Source organism: Clinocottus analis, unplaced genomic scaffold, assembly GCF_023055335.1.
Source record: "Clinocottus analis isolate CAN_PGR_092001 unplaced genomic scaffold, fCliAna1.0.p SCAF_23, whole genome shotgun sequence".
NCBI lineage: Eukaryota > Metazoa > Chordata > Actinopteri > Perciformes > Cottidae > Clinocottus > Clinocottus analis.
In genome coordinates this window covers 306,131-328,745 of record NW_027175965.1, presented here as the reverse complement: position 1 = coordinate 328,745, position 22,615 = coordinate 306,131, and the positions used below count along the sequence as shown (strand labels likewise).

The 22,615-nt window shown below is 42.2% G+C and overlaps 1 protein-coding gene across 3 annotated transcripts in view; it reads left to right on the top strand.

Annotated features, from left to right (window-relative positions):
- Positions 1 to 440: 440 nt before the first annotated feature.
- Positions 441 to 22,615, top strand: part of fnbp1l (formin binding protein 1-like) — a 132,077-nt gene continuing 109,902 nt past the window's right edge. For 2 of the 3 annotated variants that reach the window (XM_068589735.1, XM_068589734.1), the window contains exons 1-2: positions 443 to 609; positions 22,378 to 22,493. In XM_068589735.1, the coding sequence (XP_068445836.1) occupies positions 586 to 609; positions 22,378 to 22,493 (140 nt within the window). In that variant the 5' untranslated portion in view covers positions 443 to 585. Of the gene's footprint in view, positions 610 to 22,377; positions 22,494 to 22,615 lie in introns of all 3 variants that reach the window. The other variant, XM_068589736.1, reaches the window with a different exon arrangement.

Below are 22,615 nucleotides of genomic sequence, written 5' to 3'. Positions count from 1 at the left end.
TAAACTTGAAATTGCGTTGAAATTGAGCAAACAGAAATCACAGCAACAAAATAATATAAAACTGAATCAGTAACGGTCATAAAGTACAACCTTGGCACTGCTATGGTTAATTTACATGTATGGAATTACTGGAATATTACTAGGCCTACTTAGATTAATAATACATATAATCTCATAAAAGTATTGCATCTTTGTTAACATGTTTTTTAATTTTATATGATGACTACTGCAGTTTTTTGATATTTTTGTTGTTGTCCTGGGAGCCTTAAATCACCTAATTATTTAAAGAACGATCACAGCTTTTCCTGTATTGTATTTTTGTCTTTATTTGTTGGTATTTGATCATCTTCATCAGAGCCTAAAGCCACTTGGCTGGCCTGACCAATAAACCAAAGGGCCCCTGGTTTTGGGCGGCCCTGCTGATTCAGGCGGATAGAGACCAGGAGGAGGAGGAGGAGAAGAAGGAGGAGTGTGTGTTGGTCGGCATTAGTCAGTCAGAAGGACCGGAGTACCAACGGCGGCTTGGGAAGCGTCTGAGCGGGGAAATCTGCGTCCAATACGGGAGAAGTCAAGAGGGAATCCGCGATGAGTTGGGGAACGGAGCTCTGGGTACGTTCACCGTCCCTAAACTGTTTGCTGACCAACCGTTGGACTTGTTTGCGCCGTGTCCCGGCCCGGTCAACACACTCACACACGCACACACAGCAGTCAGTGTGTGTGTGTGTGTGTGTGCGTACGCGCGCGCGTGTGTGTGTCAAAAGGTGCCGTGTTACCTTTTTTTTTTTTTTTTTTAGCTTTGTGTGCGAAGGCGAGTGGCTAACGTGAACGCTAACTGGCCGCCTGCCTCGTTAGCGGCGAGGCTATAGAGCTGAAGCTAATCCGCGGTGCACCTTCACGGCGGTGACAGCGGCGGAACAATGGGAGAGACAGACGATGGAGGGGGGCGGGGGGTTAGGGTTACGGCCCGGTTACTTATCAACTTAAATAACACCTGAGCGACAGCATTTTCCCTCCCGTTGTTTTCGTTGGACTGGCAAGTTGCAAAGTTGTATCTTGAGTTTTTTTTGGGGAGTGTCACACCCTGTTTTTGAAAGAGAAGCCCGACAGGGACCCCCGGTAGCAGGGTGGAGGATCCGGGGGTAGAGACTTGAGAGCCGGGGTTTCACTGACTGACTGTCTGACACAGCATGTCTCTTTGTGCCCATTTAACCTATCTTTTGTTCCAACTGCTGTCTGATTAGAAGGAACACACGAATCAGCCGGTGTGTGTGTGTGTGTGTGTGTGTGTGTGTGTGTGTGTGTGTGTGTGTGTGTGTGTGTGTGTATGTGTATATATATATATGTATGTATGTATGTATGTATGTATGTATATATATATATATATATATATATATATATATATATATATATTCGCCTCCTATCGTTTCTATTACTCATAGGGTAGCGTAAATACATATATTGTATCGCTTAAATCAGTCCAACACGAGCTGCTGCTCTTTGTGAAGTGGCTACAGCAGATATATCAGTGAGTTTACCTCAGCTCCACGTCTCAAATGAGATATTACGATGTGGTTTGACTGTGTGTTGAACATGGAGTTAATGTTTTTTTTTAAAATATTTGTTTGAACAAGCGTCATAGCTGACATACTGTATTTTATGGGGTGTTGGCCATCACAAGCTGCTGTAACCAGAGAGGCAACCAGCAGCTGTGTGTGTGTGTGTGTGTGTGTGTGTGTGTGTGTGTGTGTGTGTGTGTGTGCGCGTGCGCGTGTGGGCTTCACCCTCCTTGAGATGATACTCCTCCAGCTGACCTCAGTGTTTAATAGAAGCACATCACTCTTGGGCTCCAGACGTCAAATGTAACATGACCATAATGCTAGAAATGAGGTCTGTGATTAAAAAGGATTGGAAAATATTGTGAACACAGGATTTCAATGGATCTTTTATTCATGTTATCCTTTCAGTTTTAATTTTTTTTAAATTTTTTTTTACCTTCTGGCATTTACTAGTACTAGTAATTGAGAGGATATATCCTATTGAGCTGTCAATTTGTGTTCCCAGAAAGATGGATGGAGAGACTGGATGGAAGCAAGACTAAAGATTATTGTTTATTTATCAGAAAAAGATTAAAGTTGTATGTTTTGGATGTTGCCATTTGATTCAGTGGCAAGAACATTTAAGATAGAAGAATGGTCAGACCAAGAAAACTATAACTGGTCCCATAGGGCGGCAATTTTGAGTATGTTCAATGTTAATTCATGTTTGTTTGTTTTTTTCTTCCAGTAATTAATCTGTAACGTCCTTTCAATTTCCCAAAACTGGAAAAAAGATGTCTATTGTTGATTAACAAATCAATTATGATTATTGATTGTTTATTTTTTAAGCCCTAACATTGTATGTGATGTATCTGGAAAGAAAATTGGAGAGGGAAAATTCAAGATTCGAAGAAAATTTACAAAAAAAATGAAAACCGTTAAAAATACATAATTAGAATACAATTCAAATTTTATTGGGAATGTCCAAAACTAAGATAGAAAATCCACCACAAGAAGTCCCAATGAAGTACATCCAAGGATTGATTTTAGTAAAAGTATGTCAAATTCAAAGTCTTAGTCTTAATCTCTCCAACCTGTTTCAGTCCACCTCTGCGTTGTCTTTTTGCTAAAGCAGAGCGCGCTCTGGTCCGCTTGCTAATGGCCCGTCATAATCCCCTCAATCCACTGATGAGATTAATATGTTAGCTGGTTGTTGTCAGATTACACATGATTGGCTGCTTGATGTGAGATTACGGATTATTGTCCGCACGATGTGATGTAAAGCCGTTGATTGGCTGTTGAGTTTTACAGATGACTGGCTATCTATTGTCAGACATTGTACATATTTGACTGTTTCATGTCTTAAGTAGGAGAAGCTGTCTGACGTCACATGTGACTTTATTGACTGCTCAATAGCAGAGATTACAGTTGTCGGCCAACTAACATTCACTGGCTCCGTGATCGCTTGTTTCATATATGGTAATGATAAATAACAGTTTGAATGTCTTCAGATTTGTTTGATTGACAATCCAACAAACAGGTATTTAATCGTATAGGATAAAGAAAATCCGCCATTTTTCACATATGAGAATCTAAAACTCCTGTTTTCTGTCATTTTTTATCATCTTGTCAGCCCTCAGATTATAGCTACAGGCTGTAAACCAATTAACTAATCACTTAAAGTACTTTCTTACTAACCGCTTCATTTTAATAATGAGCAATACTCAAGGCAGCATTAGTGTATCTAATGAAGCTTCATGCCGTTTGATTCTTTTCTGCCTTTTGGTGAGACATCACAAAGGAAGCGAGGAACATTCTATTAACGCACCAGCTTCCGACACACACACAGACACGCATAAAGTAGGAAGTGTTGGTCTGAATTAAAGCTGTGTATGTGTGCTTGTGTGCGCGCGTGTGTGTGTGTGTGTGTGTGTATGTGTGTGTGTCTGCGCGCGTGCGTGTGCGTGTGTGTCGAGTGCCAGGATGCTGCCACGCTGTGCTCCGGTCTGTCTGGTTGAGGTGAGCCAGCGGATTGGAGCAGCCATGTCTGACCGAAGAACAAGAGGCTGACGGGCAGTCGTCTCTCCTGAGAGGCCATTCTGAGAGGCGGGTCGGGGATGAAGTGTTGCGAGGTGGAGGAAAGAGGACCGGCTTTAAACGGCTGGCTAGACTCTCGCTTTTACTTTGAAGTCTGTCAGCTGTTAAATGCAGAGGAGGCTTCAGACTAATTGTGGAAACTCAGATCCAGAGCAGTGAGCAGGTTTCTTATTAACACATTTTTTTAACGCTTTTGGAGCTTAAGAGGTATCACGTGTTTGCTTCCCTTCATGCGTTTGTGGGGATTTTGTAAAGCCTTCTTACGGTGTTCCCTCAGGTGTCCTAAGGGAGGTGTTGTTTGGAGAGTGGGGAACCCGGGTTATGTGGAAATCATTTGATACTGTTTGCATTCTTGGCATCAGGTGGCCATCGGACTCAGACAAGGGTGTTCGATATCCCCACTCCTGTTTGTGGTATTTATAGATTGTAGCATACAGTATATCAAGGTCTTGCTGACTCGTAGGGAAGCATCTCTGCTGCTTTTCGCTTTGTGTTGTCTTGCATTACAATGGACATATTGGATTTTAAAGATATATTTGCGCATGTGTCCTTTTTGGCGATTTTTAAAACACCTTAAATATCCCAGTAGTCAACCCTTGTACTTGCATTAAATGATTAATGGATTAGTTGATAGGCAGAAAAAAATGACAATTAGAGTAATATATTACTAGTTTAAGCAATTTAACAATACAAATGTCCAACATTCTCTAAGATTTCAGATTCTCAAATGTGAGACTTGTTTTTTTTCTCATTTTGAGTTCGGGACAGTTGGGCTCACCTTGAGCTCTGTGATATAATGTGTTACTCTATTTTCTGACATTTTAAAAACTTGACAGTGAATGGAAGTTCATTCTCCAGTGTTACTTCGTCCCGACTGTTTTGCGTGGCTCTGAAAGCCTCCTAAAAACTCCCCACTAACTCCATGACGTTCACGTCTTGCCAGTTGATTGTGTTACTGGTTTTGGTCTGCTGTTCACTGGGCGAATAGTGTCTGCTTCCTGTGCTTATTCGGTCTTTGCCCAACGGTCTGACCATAAAGTAGTTTTGATCAGATGATGAACAGAAATGGTTATTTGCAGCGCTACATTGACTTCAAACCATGAAAGGGTTGCTCTATGTGTCTCCTTGATTCACCATTCGTGTGAGCGTCTCATTGACTTCATGATCTGTGGCACTAGATGCTCTGGTGAGAGGATTCCTGTTGTTTAGTCAGACTGTAGTCTGGTTCTGAGCATCTCACAGCCGGCGTGAAAAGCTGAGGCCACTGGCCTGCACACGGCATGCTGCTGTGGGGCAGTTTGTAGGTGTGAGTGAGACGTGTTTGACAATGATTGCAGAAGCCCACGGTACTTTGGATATGTCCCACGTGTGAAGGCGGATGTCTCTCTTAATTAACAAAATTGTGTAAACGCACGTCTCCGGGAGATGGGGAGGGAGAGGAGGGAGCAGCGGGAGGACAGAGGCGTGAGGAAGCCTACAAAGAGCACCGGAAGGAGGGCGCTTAATGATGGGAGAGAAGGGAGATATTTTCACACGTGGGAGGAGGTGAATGGATGGCGGTCCAAGCACTGCGAGATGAGCACACTCGACGGACGTAATGGATTAAATAAAACATCCCGGTGTAGAAACGGAATACATCACGAAGACGCTCTGTCAAGGAAACTGAGTTCACACTGCATAACCTTATCCAAACGTGACCAATAGGTGCAAAACTGCAGCAGAAACATTGAACTCTCGACCTCTCTCCAGTATTATGTGGCACGTACTGATTGACATCTCCTGCACTCTCATGTTGGCTGCGTAGAAGCTGTTAGGGTGGGACGAATTGCACATTTATCATTACTCGGTAGTCAAAGTTTTGGTTACTCAACTTCAATCAAAACTTCAATGAGAAGAAAAACTAAAAACACCCGTAAGAGCATGCAAGGAAGTCGTTCAGTAGTAGAGTTCAGAAATGACACGATTACTTTAATTAGTAATCCAAGTTTGTTTTAGCAAGGCATTGTAGCAAATAGAGTATTTTTTTTGTCATATGTAATGGTTCCCAAAAATGTAACCAGAATCTAATTGATGGTGGTGAATTCTTTGGGACGTGATGCTAACACACACCCACGAACACAGCTGTCTTCTTCCTCTTCCTCTCAGAATCACTCCTCTGCTCCCCCTCCCTCTCTTCCCGCCCCTCATCCTTCCCTGTCCCCCCCCTCTGCATTCACAGCTGTATCCACCCAGCCAGCTGCTTGGCGCTCAAGCTTTTCTCAGATTCACACACCATCACATCTGTGCTCCTGTCAGACCAATGCGGTGACCCTGGATGAACCCGTTTTCTGTCTTCACTTGTTATATGACCTGGCTTGGTGACCTAGTTTTGTGTTTTTAAACTCTCATATGAGTATGTGGCATCCTTTCTCACCAAGAGAAAGGTGTTGAATGAAGTCTGATATGTTCTTAGATATTTGACTTGTGGCTAGATATGTGTTGTATACACTTCTGTTTCATTATGTTTCCTCATACCAGTCGTAAAGATAACATATTATTATGGTATCACATTTTTTACTTTAGTTTAGCAACGTCAATATTCATAACTTCTTTCCAGGAAGTAAAAACTGAATCACTCGGAGACCGGAAAAGTTCCAGACATCTCAGATTCACAAACTGTTTCGAGGCGGGACTTTGGTCAGCCTTGCCGTGTACGTTCACCGTCCACTGTCTCCCAGGAGTCAGGCTGTCAACTGTTTATTAGTCAGCTACTTTATTAGCCAGGGGATACAAATTCAGGCTTTGGGACGCGTGGAAAATTGGAAGATGGAAGAGGGGGAATTTTTCTGGTGAACGTTCCGTACATTTCCAACCCAGTCATTACACTAAGCTCTGCTGGATGGCTGTCTGCTGTCACTCTGAGGGCTGCGTGTGTTACATGTGATCCACACTTTATACGGATGGCATCCCCTTTTGTTAGCTCGGTTTCTTAGCGGTGACAACCGATTACAAGATATTTGAAATAATGTTGGGGTTGAGGGTTGAGCAGTCGCCATTATATTGATTATTACTGTTCATACTATCTATATCTTTAATCGTATCACTTCACTGTGGCTAATTTTGCACAACAATGATCAGAACCTCCGATGGCAATATTGTATTTTTGAGATTTGTTTCTTTAATATTATGTTTTTCAAGTATTTCATTCCTTCATTGGCCACATAGATTTACATTTTTGACATCAACAATACCTTAGTAGATTTCCCTGGAGAGGTTTCGAGATCACAAAATATCCATATACTTTATCATTAGGTATCTTTTAATGGCATTTTTCACATTCAATAGACCCGGCTGATTACAATAAAAATAATAATCTATATGTTACGATTTTGCATAGCTGTACAATAGACTCAAAATGATAATTTTTCTCACCGCTTGACAAAAACTGCAACGTTTCTTGTCACCGCGTTTGACCCTGTCCCAAAACCGAGATGTCCGCCAACTGTCCTTTGGCTCCTGCTGTGTACTAAACACATGCTCCCAAATCCGCTCACCTCAGCTGCACCGATGCTATCTGCTCTGTGGATGGACAGGTCTGTGCAACACAACCAGCCCGAAACCAGCCCCAAAAAAACCTGCCCGAAACCAGAACTAAACCATATACACTGCTTTTAAAGTCCAACAGCAAAGCAATCATTAACAAATGATTAACACCATGAATAAGAACTGAGCCAGCATAATTGCAGTTTCCCCTCAACAGTTCTTAAATCCAGTTCCTGAAATGTGATTAGATAAAGTATATTATCATAAATCAAATATGTGAAGCCCAATTCACTGACGCACAGATCTTGCTTTGTCTTTTTTGCTTTGACTTTCCTTCTGCCTGGACGACATGAATGTATTTTTACTTCATACGTACTACTTTCCCATTCTTATGTATTTCTTCCCATACTTTGCCTACTTAACAGTTGCCAGTTTTGTCTTTGTAGCCGTGTGTGTGTGCGTACAGCCATGTGACGTGTCCCAATTTCCATGTGTGGTTCTTTCTATGTACTGATCTGCACTCAGTTGGGAATTTCTCTTTTTCTTCGGGGGGCGGGGTTATTTTTCATGTAATTTAAATGCAAATGAGTTCTATCCAACAAGCGTACAACCAAATTCAACCTGCAGCAACACATCAGAAGTGGCCTAACCCGCAGAAAAAGACAGAAACAAGAGTCTCTCTCGAAGACTCGGTGTCCTCTGACGGTTCAGTTCCATGTTTTTGTGATCTGGTTCTCGGCCTCTGCGGCAACATTACTTCCCTTAGCTACCAAAGTTGGTGCACAGCGAATAAATCAAGCATGAATAAATCAAACACCTTTTTGTTCCCTTTTTGTGTGTATGTGTGTTCACTTTCAAGTGAATAACAACCGGCGGGTGTGTGTTTGCCATGTGACAATAAACCATTAGCTCTTCCTTATACCACTCCACTCCATCCTTACGCCGACACTCTTCATCCTTCTCCTCATCAACCACCGCGTCCCTTCTTCACCGGGGTTGGGCAGAATTCTCCAGCACAGAAACCTTTTGTATAAGTTTTCCCCGCAGGCCAAGATGGAAGAAGTGTTTTAAAAAGGGTTTTATGTCACAGACCCTTAAATAGACTTATTTGAGGCTACTGTTTTTCTCCCATAGGCCACATATGGGTTAAACAAGATATCATAGTGGCAAGAAGATATAAATATGATCCTATAGGTAGGTTAATGAAATCTCTTGTTTCAGCCCAATTGACCGACATTAATGTGTCTTTACTTGTGACCCTATAATATTGCAAAAACATTTTCTGACCCCAGTTAAGAGAGTGATGACGTTTTCTTGTAAAATTGCAGAAATAGGCACTTTCCAAAATGTGGAGTATCCTCTGAATGAACCATGTAGAACCCCTTTAATCAGGGTTAAAGCTAATTATTCATATGGGAAATGGTCATTTTGATTGAAGACATAATCCTAACTCACTGTTCCTTTCTTTTTTCTATGTATCTTTTTGTTGATTTAACATCTGGTCCTTTTTGGTCAAAGTAGGAAAGCCCCATTGGTAGCTGGAACCAGCTCATGTATGGCCTTTCTGATTTCATAATGATTGTTTATACACTTGAAGTCTATCCAGTATCCGTTTTAGTTAGTTTTAGCACTGGCTCAGTTTTTACCCTGAATTCTCTTCATCAAAACCATACAAATAAAAACTATAATTCTCAAGTCTCCAGTGACTGCAGCTGCATATCAACCCTCGGGGTCACTCGTCGTCTTTTTGATTCGGGGCTTTTAGGAACCGTCTCAAGGGTTCTTGTCGGTCTCCACCCCCTTGGTGCTGACATAGCAGTTGGCATTGTGTACAAAAGCAGTTTTTATGATGCGGCCTTATCAGCCAGCAGATTCTATTTGTGATGCATGCTTCTGCTGTTGTGGTTGGTAAGCCGTGTACATGTATGGGGAAACGCTGGCTATGGGGGTAATTCACCACAACGCGCATACCATACCGTCACGTGCAGAAGGATGGATATACATGGGATAAGCGTAACTAGGACGTCCCCTTCTCCAGTCTGTCTCCCCCCCTCTGTCTGACATACAGCCTGTCTGTAGACGAGAAAACAATGTTAATTCTCGCTCCAGAAGGGAGTTCCCAGGCTGTTTATTTGGACGTTTCGAGCCCAATAAAGCTGTTGTGTGCTGCTCATTTGCAAACACACACACACACACACACACACACACACACACACACACACACACACACACACACACACACACACACACACACACACACACACACACACACGCACACACACGCACACACACGCGCACACACACGCACACACACGCACACACACACACACTAGCTGCTCAGCGTGGAAGGTTTCTGGTTCCCTCGGTAACCTGTCCATGAAGTACACATTGTACCCACTGGTTTCCACGGATACCCAGACCATAATATGTCAGGTAGTGAAAGTGCAGAAGAAGGGATGCGACCACGCTGAGCAGCAGGTCGACTGCTAAGCGGACTGTTCACCAGAAAAAACAAGAAGGGAAATGGAGATGGCAGCATGAAGGATTTGTTATCCTTAAATATTGATATTGATTTAGAATGTGGATATTGTAATATTGCATTAGTGTTGTCTTTTCCTGGTTTTAAACGCTAAGTTGTAGTGAAGTGTTATTTTTTGAATGAACCAGACTGTTGGAGACGTTTCATTATCTGTCTTTAGTCATAATATCCACATTACTGATAATTAGAAATCTCATTGTGCCAATATTTTGTGAAAGCAATAGTCAAACCCTACGTTATTTTCCATTATTTTCCTATACATCATTTCCGACTGTACCTTGAATAAAGAAAGTAGTACTTTAGTAGCACTTAAATTGCACTTACCATTAGCACTTTGTAGTTTGGCCTACTTGAAGAAATTGTACTTTCTTGATTCTTGTTGTTCTGAGTTTGTACTTGTGGTTGAATGCTCTTATTGTACGTCACTTTGGATAAAAGCGTCAGCTAAATGACATGTAAGATCAATATCCAGGTATTTGGGACATTTGATTTGAAAAGTAGCAGCACGCTAGCTATGTGATGCTGTCATGTCACTGACCGTGGTTACATGCATTTGAATTACTGGCTTAATCGGACTGAAATAGAATTATCCCTTTCATGTAAACACCTTTGTTCGAATAATTGCGGTCCGACTACGATCCAATTAACACCCCTGGATAGCTCGATCCGACTCGGTTGATAATTCGGACATCGCGGCTTGTAAACGGTGAATTGTTTTAGGAACGGGACAAGGCGTCTTTGCGCATGCTTGAGATCCCGCTGCCCTCCCCCCTCCCTCCCAGGTCGTGACCCGGAAGTCGAAAGAGAAACAAACTGCTTACCGTAAAAGTCGGGTTACAAGCCGATACTCCCTTCGGTGCGTGTCCCCGCTAGCTCCCTGCTGATCTCGTTAGTAAAAATAAAGTATTTTGACCAATTATTGTGTTTCAGGCAAAATGAAAAAGGAGAGCCAGAGAACGTGAACAAAGTGATTTGTAAGCGGTGTATTAACAAGTCAGGTCTAAAGATGGAAACCCCAACTGGCCACTCAAAAGAAATCGCGCTATCCGCCCAATGTTGGCAAGACTGCAAGGGCAGTTACTGCCTGTTGATTTATTAGATTTCAGCAGGCCCTAGTGTAAATGGCACTTTTTGACTATACGTTGAGTCCGCTTAGGTGTATGGCACTATATATGCCCAGTCCATGTCAATTTTGTGCTTCTCTCTTAATCATTTTTTTGTTTTCTGTCAATGCAAGATGGTCAGCAGGATGATTTTAAATTGGGGCCATCCCTCCCAGGTACATTCCACAACTTAAGCTGGTGGAAAACCAAAAGAACGCGTTGAGTAGAGTCGCGCCATGAAAAATGTGGCACATGTAGTTCAGCTGATGACTGCAGCAGCGGTTAGTTGTACTACACCAATGTTCTGCCTGCTTATCGTATATTAGTCATATGATATGGAGCTAATGGTTAACCCTCAGGATACACATTAACAGCCAAGTACACTGTGCCCGCCAGTTTGTGGTGTTCTTTCGCTTTTAAACATGCATACAACAGAGGAAAAAAAAAATGCAATCCTGCGTGTAGACGGCAGAAGAGACAGTCAGCATGTCACATGATGAGGGCGGTCATGTTCAGCTACTCCCAGCAGGAAGTAAAAGGGCACTTCTGTGAATCTGCATGCTTATTTATACCGTGGTAAAGGCTGGTCTGAGGAGATGTTTCCAATGAATGCATGCAGTTTTTGAGCTAATGCAAGCTATTAAATAGGAATTTCCCGCTGGCTATAAGGGGACATTGTGGGGAATATTCCATCCATTTCCCTGGGGATAAAGAGACTATTTAGATGTTTTTCTTTGCAATACACAGACAGTTTTAAAAATAGTTTCATATGGAATATAGTCATTTTGAACCTGTCGTCTATTGAAAACCTGCTTTGTAAAGTCTATTTATTAAAATGTCCAATGAATAGTTTGAAGATTGATTCCCCTGTCACATAAGTTCAGAAGCAGCTACTCTGCATCAGTCCAAAAGATGACAGAAACAGCCTGACCTCTAAAGCTCACTAATGAACGCATCATATCTATTTTGTTTAATACGCACAACTGGTCATTTTTACAGTTTTTGTATATGGCCGTTTCCCCCTGTTTCCAGTCTTCATCCTGAGCTAAAAGACTGCTGGCTGACCTTTTATATTTATTGGACAGAAGTCTTATCTAACCCTTTGCCAGAAAGGAAATACGCATGTTTCCCAAAATGTCAAACTGTTCCTTTTAACCAGCACATCTCAACCTTGTGTATAAAGAAGTAGTATGATTTATCTGGAGTACACCCAGCGCCTATCAGAATATAGATTAATTAGTTTTGCCTTACCCGTGCTGTTGATGGTTAGTAACAAATAAGGATGCAAGGACAGGATCATTTTGCCGCATAAATTATAGTTTGGGATTTGGCAGTGCTGAGTGGACTAAAACTGACGTGATGTGTTCACTGCCTAAAAATAGTGCCAGCTGTCAGCACCCAAACCCAGTGTCATAGCCTACAGTCCACCACACTAACCAGCAAGAACACAGAGGAAGAGGTGTCAGGGTACACACACACACACACACACACACACACACACACACACACACACACACACACACACACACACACACACACACACACACACACACACACACACACAGCCTCATGCCAAACCCTGGCTCTGATTAGTGCACTTGAGTCAGCGCGGTAAGATAAATCAAGGATCCTGTGGCTTTCTCTCTGAGATGAATGAGCTGTTTGTGTGTGTGTGTTTGTGTGTGTGCACACAAGCATGCACATATGGTCTGATGACACAGCTCAATGGATTGTTGAACAGATACAGTGATAATCACATCCTGCTCTTTCATATTGGACACACTCACAGGAAACGCTGTGGTTAATACTGTGGACAACTACTGAAACGGATTGCGCTGAAATTAGCCGTGTGTGTGTGTGTGTGTCTGTGTGTCTGTCTGTAGCCATCCAGTCAATGCTCCATCCCGGTGGCGGCGTTTTCGTCTCTTGACCACTAATTAGTTCTGATTTAAGAGCCCTTTTTATTTTAATCAAGTCGCTTTTAAGAAATGAGACGTGAAAGTAAGTAGGTTACAGCCTTTTTATTTGTGAATGAGTTGGAGGGAGACTGGCTGTTGTTGACACGGGTGCTGTTGCTATTATTTGTTTGAAGTTTTACAACAAAGTCTCCAAACTGTAAAACTCTCAAAAAGCAGAGGCTCGGAGTGAGTCACTATCACCCTTTACAACTTAAACTAGACCACTGTAGCACAGTACATACGGTAAGCTTTTCTTGAGTTATTTGTATTATAATGACGTTAGTACAGAGACTGCCTCTGTGTGTGTGTGTGTGCGTGTGTGTGTGTGTGTGTGTAACACTGTGGGAACAGCAGCGTTACATCAACTCAATGTATTTCCATAGCTCAATATCATAAGTCACAGGTTTTCCTCAGTGCTTGCATCCTGTAAATCGTACACAACCTCTCAGGAGAAGACGTCTACGGGTCAATAGACACCAGCCAGCCCAGCACATGCAATATGACTCTGACATCATCCCAAAAACATGAAATAATCCTCGTTAAATGAACAGGGTTTCCTCTGTTTGATCTTTTTTGAGAGAGAGAGAGAGAGAGAGAGAGAGAGAGAGAGAGAGAGAGAGAGAGAGAGAGAGAGAGAGAGAGAGAGAGAGAGAGAGAGAGAGAGAGAGAGAGAGAGAGAGAGAGAGAGAGAGAGAGAGAGAGAGAGAGAGAGAGAGAGAGAGAGAGAGAGAGAGAGAGAGAGAGAGAGAGTTAACGCCTAACCCCACCGTGCCAACCGTTCACGTTTAGCTGACATGAGGAGACGTGTTGTGTTTAAACGGTCATGAAGCATGTGTCTGTAACATGGTTCCGTATTAAAAAGTGAGTTGTATGCAGTGCTTGTTTGGACAGGACGTATCTGTATTAGAGTGATTTCTATCTGTTCACGTCTGCCTCTTTCTTGCTTGCCGAACCAGTCCATCAAGGTGTGTGTTAGTGAAGCAGAGCAAGACAATAGATGGGATCGGGTTGCTATGAAACCTGACTTGCTAGCCACAGGAGGTAGGTGTGTGTGTGTGTGTGTGTGTGTGTGTGTGTGTGTGTGTGTGTGTTTTCAACAGACAGCGAGTAAATACAATATAGTGGGAATGGCCTCAACCCAAACCCTTGGTTTTGGAAATGTCTGTCAATGGATTAGGATTGCCTCACCAGTTATTTATGCTGTCCGCAAATCCGTGAAAGACTTAACGTGATATCCGTACATAATTGCCATGACGAAAGGCCACGATGTCTTCAGCGTTGGTAAATGTTGCCTCATGGGCCTGACGCAATGCAATTCATCTCCATTTGAACAGGTGTGATGCTCGATAGAGTCTTAATGATGCACGTTAGCATGCATTTCTTTCTTTTTCGTTTGCAAAAAAACAAATTCCAGTAGACAGATGTTGTACTGGTGGACTAATGAGGAAGCTGTGCACTGCCGAGCAACTTTACGTGTCAAGTGCACTTTACAGGCAATTTTCTTTTTGCATTCTGCCAATTTCAAAGCAGGTATCTAGACACAAGTATACTTATGTATTTCCTAATAGTTTGAATTGTGTCTTTTCCTCTATATGACCTTATGGTCATAGAAAACATAGGAAAAGGATAACATTTTGTGATTTGGAGGGTTTACAATATTTTGTAACAATGAATTTGAGTTCTCTCTGTCTAAAATTGGCAGAAAAACAGCTCTCGCATGTTTTCTAAAATAAGTCTGTTCAGCGAAAAGCTCGGACCTCATTGGGAATGTCACAGTTTCCAGCACCGTGTCCACACTTTCCTGTATTTCTGTGCTCTTTAATCAACTTCCCTGCTAGCATGACATCTTAGAAATCCAAGCAAAAAAAGAGGGTGGATTGAAGCTGAAGCAAAATGACTGTTCATTATTAAGCATTGTTGTCTTTGAACATTATGAAGCACATTGGCCACAATATGAACAAAATGCTGATATTCTGTTTGTATGAAAGAAAGACACAGAGAGAGGCTGTATGCATGTCTCTGCTGCAGAAACAGAGTGTTTATTGTGGGAAAGGAGGTCAAGTGATGGAGTCAGTGTCATCCATGTTTATTATCAACACATCTCTCTCTTTCATGACATTTTTCACCTCCCTTTGCCTGTACGCCGAGCCCCGTGGAGCAACGCTGTGGTTTTATTGACTAAATATCAGTGTCTGGGTGGAGCAACGCCGCTAGGCAATGTTTGCTGGATGACTTGCGGAGATAATGGGCCCACTGTTGTGCTTATTTAGTGCAACAGGGTTCCCCTGTGGCAGGGTCGGGTTCACGTTTGACTGACCCGTCTCTCACTCGGGACACGGGCGCCTCCTGATGGGTTTTGTCTGTCTCCATTCAAAGCGACAGCAAATGGACCCGCAGCCAGAAATAGGTTTGTGAAAAACTTGTTTCACATATCAGTTTAAACTGTGATCAGTCAGAGAAAAATGCTGAGATTGTTTTCTTTCTCAGTTAATGGTTTGGTCTGCAAATTGTCGATAAACAGTATAATATTAAATGCCTGTCACAATGTCCTGAAGCTGAAGGTTGTGTCTTCAAATAGCTTATGTTTAACTAACAGGCTGAAAACCAAAGATTTACATTTTTTTGTCATTATAAAGTCAGACAAAAGAGACACAGACTAGAAATGAAGAACCTGGAAGTAGAACATGTTTTCCTTTTTGCTTTTTTTAATAACTATGAATCAGATACTGTGCTATTAAGCTGTTCTATAACAATCAACTAAATACAAACAAATTAATTAGTTGACCATTAAATTATTATAGCTCTGGGCCAACGTGACATACATGTTTCCTTTTATAAAGATATAGACCTCCTCTGCATGGTCCCTTCTGTTTTAGTCCGGTCACTGAAGGGAAAACATGGAGGGAACCGCTGTTGAGCCAACATCTGGTTTCAGTGTTGAAAAGTCTGTTTTTAAGGTATTTATTAGCAGTTGCGATGCTTTTCCCTTCTGTGCGCCTTTTGGGTTTGAGGAAAGTCTTTCTTAATGCCCCCCCATCCAGGAGTTGTGTTTGCTTCAGAATCAGAAACTGTTTATTGCCAGGAATGTTTTTTACAAATGAGGAATTTACCGGAAGGTGCAACATTAGACATAAAGCGCCAGACAAGACAAACAACAATCAACAGTCAATGACAACACAGTGCAATATTAAATAAAGTATGAGGAAAAGATAGTGCTCAGACAACTAATAGCGTTAGAGTGTTAAAGTGTATGTTTAACTGACATGTGTAATTAAGTTAAAGTGATGTGTGTGTTTAAATCAATAAATGTAAGGTGTGAAGGGATGTGCAGGAGAGTGACTGCTAAGAGGAACACAATGAGTGTCGGGCTCCTGTTTGACTCATCCAGCCACTTGAGAAACTGAAAGCACTCGTTCACGACAGGTTTCAGGAATACAAGACAGTTTGAATTTCTTGGCTTTGGCAATCGTTCCAGTGAAAACGCAAATCTGACCGTGACCTGGATTTCGTCTTTTAACATCTGCACAGCTGTTAGTGAGGTGTAGATCACAGGGATAACCCTCCATCTCAACGATACACAGACTGGGACCAACAAAGGCTCCAGCTCTTGCATAAGAGCAAGAAAACACTCATTTATTCACCTCAGATGAGCCGCCTGAACTGATGTGTAAACAAGTGTGTCTCCCGATTTTGGACAATGGGCGCTTCAGCTCACAGGAAACCCTTTTGACTCCATCGGGATGCCTGTAGAACCAAAACAAGTGTGGCCTAGTTTTAATGCACCGATCAATGTGAACGGAGCCGAGCACGGAGTCACCGAGTGTCTGCAGGAGTGACGCTGCCTGGCATCCAGGAGACTTGCTCTCTAAATGATTATAATAACGACAATTTAAGAACAACAAACACTATGAATCACAAATTCCCTCTCCGGCTTGTACCGACAATTGTAGTGTGTGTGTGTGTGTGTGTGTGCAGATAAAAGAGTGTAAACAGTTCTTTTCAAACTGAAGTAATTAAAATACCATCACGGCTACAAAGACGGGTCATGTTAAGTGCCAATTTGCAACATTTGATAGTTGCAGATAGGCTGTCAGCACTTTTCAAAGCATCATGAGACAATTAAGAAAGCTTCTAATAAAGAAAATACTCTGTGACTGGACTGCAGGGAGGGCTACACAATTAATCCAAATTTATATTGAAATTGGAATAAATTTCATTTTTTAACCGCAGGAGCAGATTTATGAAAGGTAAATTGTGTGAAAATACTTTTTCCCCCCCCCATTATATATTACCATGCTGCAGATATGTCCTAGCCTACAGGATCAAGATTCTACAGACTTGATTGGTACAGATACCCGCAAATATTGTACTATCATAATTATATCAGGTTTTTCTTTGAAGAAGTGATGTAAGGATTGTAAGGATGGTAATTATTTTTCTAAATTGTTCAGCCCTAATTGCAGGTTCAACATGGCCAAACTAAAAAACAAACATTGTGAAAGTTATTTCTCTTGTTAAACACATTTTACAGCAGCGACAAACCTTTTAGGTGGTCAGATCCTCTGCAAGCTCAACACTTCTTCCTGGAGCTCTTCACAGTAAAAGCCTTCCAGCTAATAAAACGGTTCATGGCTTTCATTGTGAACTAGCCACATGAAATGTAGAGGGAGGTCTGAAGCTATATTTGTAGCATTTCAACTGCTGTTTTGTTGCTTTTTGAACTGCAGTGAAGGAAGGAAGGACAGAGAGAGCTGCCAGTGCCGATACAGTTTAAGCTTTCATCAAACCTCCAACACACACATTGAGCCTCTAGATAGAAAGTGGAAAGACTTGTGTCTACTTGTTCAACACTGTTAAAAGTGTTCTGGGCAATAAGTAACCTTCAGGCTAAAGCCGGCGAACCTCCAGCACAGAGTTTGTAAAGCCGGTCAAGCGGGCAGCGAGGGAGGCCGCTGCTCCTGTCTGTTTGCCCTTAGATGGAAGTTGGAGACTTTTGAGCACAACAACTTTTTTGCAACAAATCCAAGTCTATTTAAATCCAGATGATCTCAGCGATGAAACAGCAAAACATGCGCGTGTGTCTGTATTATATATATATGGATGGATGGATACATATACATACATACATACATACATACATACATACATACATACATACATACATACATACATACATACATACATACATACATACGTACATACGTACATATACACACAAAACTCAGACATCCAGGTGATGGGTAAGGGTCTGACACTAAATATATTTATATTCCGAGCATAAAGCTCACTTGAAATGCCACTCTGTGTCCGTAATACACACAGAGGGATAAACTCTGGGTGCTGACCTCCTGGTGCTTTGACCTCTACTCACACTTCAACATTTTAATGCTATTACGTATATTAGGTACATGTAGTGCAGTGTATATAATTGCCACAAATGTTTATAGTTTGATAATGAGGTAAAAAAACAATGGAAATATACATACATGCACGCATACTCTATGCATGCATTACAGTATGCTTTATTTATTGAACTCATGAACAATTTCTTAATTAATAGGGCTGTTTTATTCATATAACTCTCTTCCGCTTAATATCAGCAAACCTGAACAAAACATATCAACTGCTTTAGCTTGAAATTCCTGTCCTGCATTGATGTAACAAGGCAGTGTATACTAATAACACTACAAATAACATTGTCAGTTTGAGTTTATAGTTTGTGATCTATTCAAATCCGGTTACTTAAAGCTTGTGATACTTTAAAGTTGTTATGCAGACGCAGACATAAAAGTAATGTTTATCACACACAGATGCCGGTCCGTTCTCCCATCCAATTTTCTTCCTACTTTCCTTTTGTTTTTCTTACCTCCCCTTTTGAAATACCTAACGCTCTCTGCTCCTCCCTCGACCCCCCAGCTCATTCCTGGAATGCCCTTCTTTTTGTTTTTCTGGATTGTTTTCGAGGATGAGGAACATTTAGACACAGTAAATGTAAACACACACACACACACACACACACACACACACACATACACATACACATACACATACACACACACACACACAGTTCAGACGGAGCCCGGGGGTCGCCAGTGATGCCAGTGTTTCAGACAAGTTGACATTTCCCACCCGTCTCTGCCGCTGTGTGTGTGTGTGCGTGTGTGTGTGCGTGTGTGTGTGTGTTTGTGTGTGTGTGTGTGCGCGTCTGCTCTGGAATGCCACAGCGTGTAATTAGTCTTTTGTCCTAGCAGCATTTTCTATGCTAATTAACCTGCCTTCCACTATGGAATGCACACCGGCCGGCCCTCTGATTGGCTGGACAGGGCCCGTCGAGCCTCCTGATTGGTTAATCAAGGTTTACATGGACTGTGTGGGATCTACACACAAGGGGCGTCTTGAGCTCCTCGTCTGGAAACTAAATGACTAATTTATTCTTCCACCCTGAGATCGAAGCTCATTAAGGCAGAGCAGGGGCTTTGTCGGTGAGAAACGCAGGAGAAGTAGAACTGTGACCCAATTTTGTTGAGTTAATCTGGGAAGGAAACAAAAATGATTATCCACCAACCATCATGGCTTGTGTGCAATTAGGACATAACTCAAACTATTTTTGGTATGGACTATGAAGTCCTTAAACGTATTTATTTATTCTGAGTCCACGATATCAGCAGGACATAATGATCACAATGAAAAACATTTCAGTGATAAATCAATATGCACTGTACAATGTTAAATAATTGCGGTCTTTCTGTGACTTGTTGTACTTGAAATGCTTCAATGTAAATGACGAGAAATTTTTCTTTAGCTGCTATTTATTCGTCTTTTTTTCTTACATTTGTTGTTCTGATTCACAGCCAGGAATGTTAAGGTTTAAGCTCTTTATTAAGTAAAAACAAGCCCCAGTTTGGAATGAATGACTACAACATGTTATACAATTATGTGCAAGAAACACAAGTTAAAATCTACATAAAATAAACGAAAAATGTGTTTATCTTGCAAAAACTAGATTTACGAAAAATATCAGCATCAGGTTTATATAAGGCCCAAATTTACATTCAGGACCAAAGGCAAGGCCACATGACGCGTTGAGGAGGAAACTAATTAGCACTACTGTAGCAAGGCGATGGTAATATATTGGACAGCTACCATGAGCACGTTGGCAGTGGCACCTGCTGTTTTCTTTTGATAACATACAAGAGTCAACAGCCTGAATAGCCAGAGACAATAAGACGCCGGTGCGATCGTTCCTGTTCACTGCAGCAGCAGCAGCAGCAGCAGCAGCAGCAGCAGCAGCAGCGTGGGTTGCTGAGTGCAGCCCAGCTTCTAAATCCCAAATGCAGCCGGCTGAGCGGAAACCATCCTCCTCATTTTCATCCCCTTACTTCTTCTCCCATCGAGCACCAAGATGTTGTCATTTCCCCGGTGAGCCGGTCTGCGCTCAGCCTGCCACAAACTCCAAGGATGAGCTCATCCCCCATTACTTATTCATGGACCCCCGTCACACGGGCTGACGCAACCACACAGACGCACTGGCTCAAAGGAGGCGGACGGGCGTGTAACAGACTGGTCGGCAGCCGGGCTGGCAGCGGGCAGACGATAACGACGGAACAGAAAACAGACCATCCTGCTGTGTTTCAGTGCAACACCACTGCTTCCTTTGTCCCCGTTTTACATCGCGGCTGCTTTCCGGATAAGTCTTTGTGATTGAGCTAGAAAATAGGCTTGTAATTGGCATCTTTTTGTACTTCTTTTTCACTGATGAAAATGGCTTTCGGCCTCTCAGAGACCAGTGGCTGCTGTTTACTCCGCCAGTCCATGTTTCACCCCGTTACTGGTTTGTTTGAACATGCTGGGGTCCTTTTGTTGGTCTCTGTGGTTATTTTGTCAGCCTATTTTGGTTTGTTTTTAGTGCAATGTCTTGTTTTAGATTGCAGGCGTTCTCTTGTTAAGTCAAATGTTCTCCTCCAGATCCCAGTGGAAATAAGACCCCGAGTTACAAGCTTCATTTAATCACCTCGGAAGGACCTCAATGCACAGTGGCTGAAACAAACACAGGAAAATATCAGACAGATATTTAAAATGAATTGCAAATGTGTTTCTCGCCATTCATTCAGCCCGACGTTGAGCTCTTAGAGGCAGTTTCTTGTTGGAATAAGACCAGCTGTTGTGTTTTATTGTGCACTGACCCATCAGACTGATGTTTCTGTCCTGGCGATTTGTCTTTTTACAGAATTGACATATAAGCGGTGTTTTCTCATGCCTTCCATACCGACAATAGCTGTGGCTGGAGGCATTATGCAGCGTTCCGCTCCATTCTCCTGAACACAATATCTCAGAAACACCTTGAGTGAACGTTTCAAATTCGGCACAGAACGTCCGCTAGTACTTACAGTCGAGAACTGATTTGATTTTGGGTGAAAATTAAGGTTTTGACCCAGACAAAATACATTGCTACTCTTTGCAAACGGGTTGTTTTTCCTCGACACACTATGGCTGCTTATAAGCCTCCGTGCTGTCTTTTGTAATTGAAGAAGATGATAACTTCACAATCGAGGAGGTCAGCTGTCTCATATTCCCCTTGGTGATCCCGATCCGTGCGTGTGCGTGTGCGTGTGTGTGTGTGTGTGTGTGTGTGGGGCGGGGGTGGAGGTGGGGTTGGGGACACACACACACACACAAACAGAGAGGCACACAGAGTGGTAGCCAGGGCAGCTCACTTGGATGTATTCAAGGGCGATGGCTTACCTCCATCTTTCGATTAGTTCTCTGTTAACCGAGAAGTTTCTGTATTTGAGTTTCCATAGAGCCACTTGTGTACCGTATGTGTGTCACAATGCCAACTCAGATTTAGATTATAAAAGCTGCAAATGGACACCGTCTTCATGACTCTCACTGGTTGTGTCCAAATACACTCGGACATGTAACTACCGATGTTTCACTGCCAGAGAGCAATGCGTTGATGCTTTTGGCAAATTCAATCATCTAAAACTATCAAACTATGCACGTTTATTGTCAAATGAATGATTTCACATCGATTTAGTTCTTGCGTTAAAAAGGTTGCTGTGCGTTTGTGTGTTCGTGTGTGTTGTAAGGGATTTTCCAGTTCATCTATCCTGAAAACACACACTGCAACTGCATTGTGCTGGGATCTTATGTCACATGTCATCACTAGAATGATATTAAGAGTTGACATAAGAATTACTTGAAGATGGCGTCTGTTCTCGTTCTCATAGTGTGTGTGTGTGTGTGTGTGTGTGTGTGTGTGTGTGTGTGTGTGTGAGATGTACACAGGGCAGAAATGAACCACTCATAAAGCTGAGTCATTGTCAGGAGGACATGTTTCGTTTCATTTGTTTGAATAACAACAGGCTTACATTCAGACAGACTTCTGAGTCATGTTTAAATGTTAACCTCTCGTCAGAAAGATAGTTTTCCATTTTTACTTCTCATTCATTCATTTCTCTGCTGAATCCTTTCAAATGTGTCTTTCATGTTAACAATGAGTTTAAAAAAGTGTTTTAATTGTTTTGCCAATCCAGAGGCATTAATCCCAATCTCTCTTTCTTTCTCTGTCTCATCTTTCCATCTCTGCCCTCCATGTTATTCCCTCTCTCTCTCTTCTTCAGGACCAGTTTGATAATCTGGACAAACACACTCAATGGGGGATCGACTTTCTTGAGCGCTACGCAAAGTTCGTCAAGGAGAGACTGGACATCGAGCAAAACTACGCCAAGCAGTTACGGTACATAAACACACACAACACACACACACAGACGCACAGACACACACACACACACATTTATACATGCTCATATGGGCAGCTGACGTACACAGCAGGGCTTTCATAGCACCTCTGAAGACACT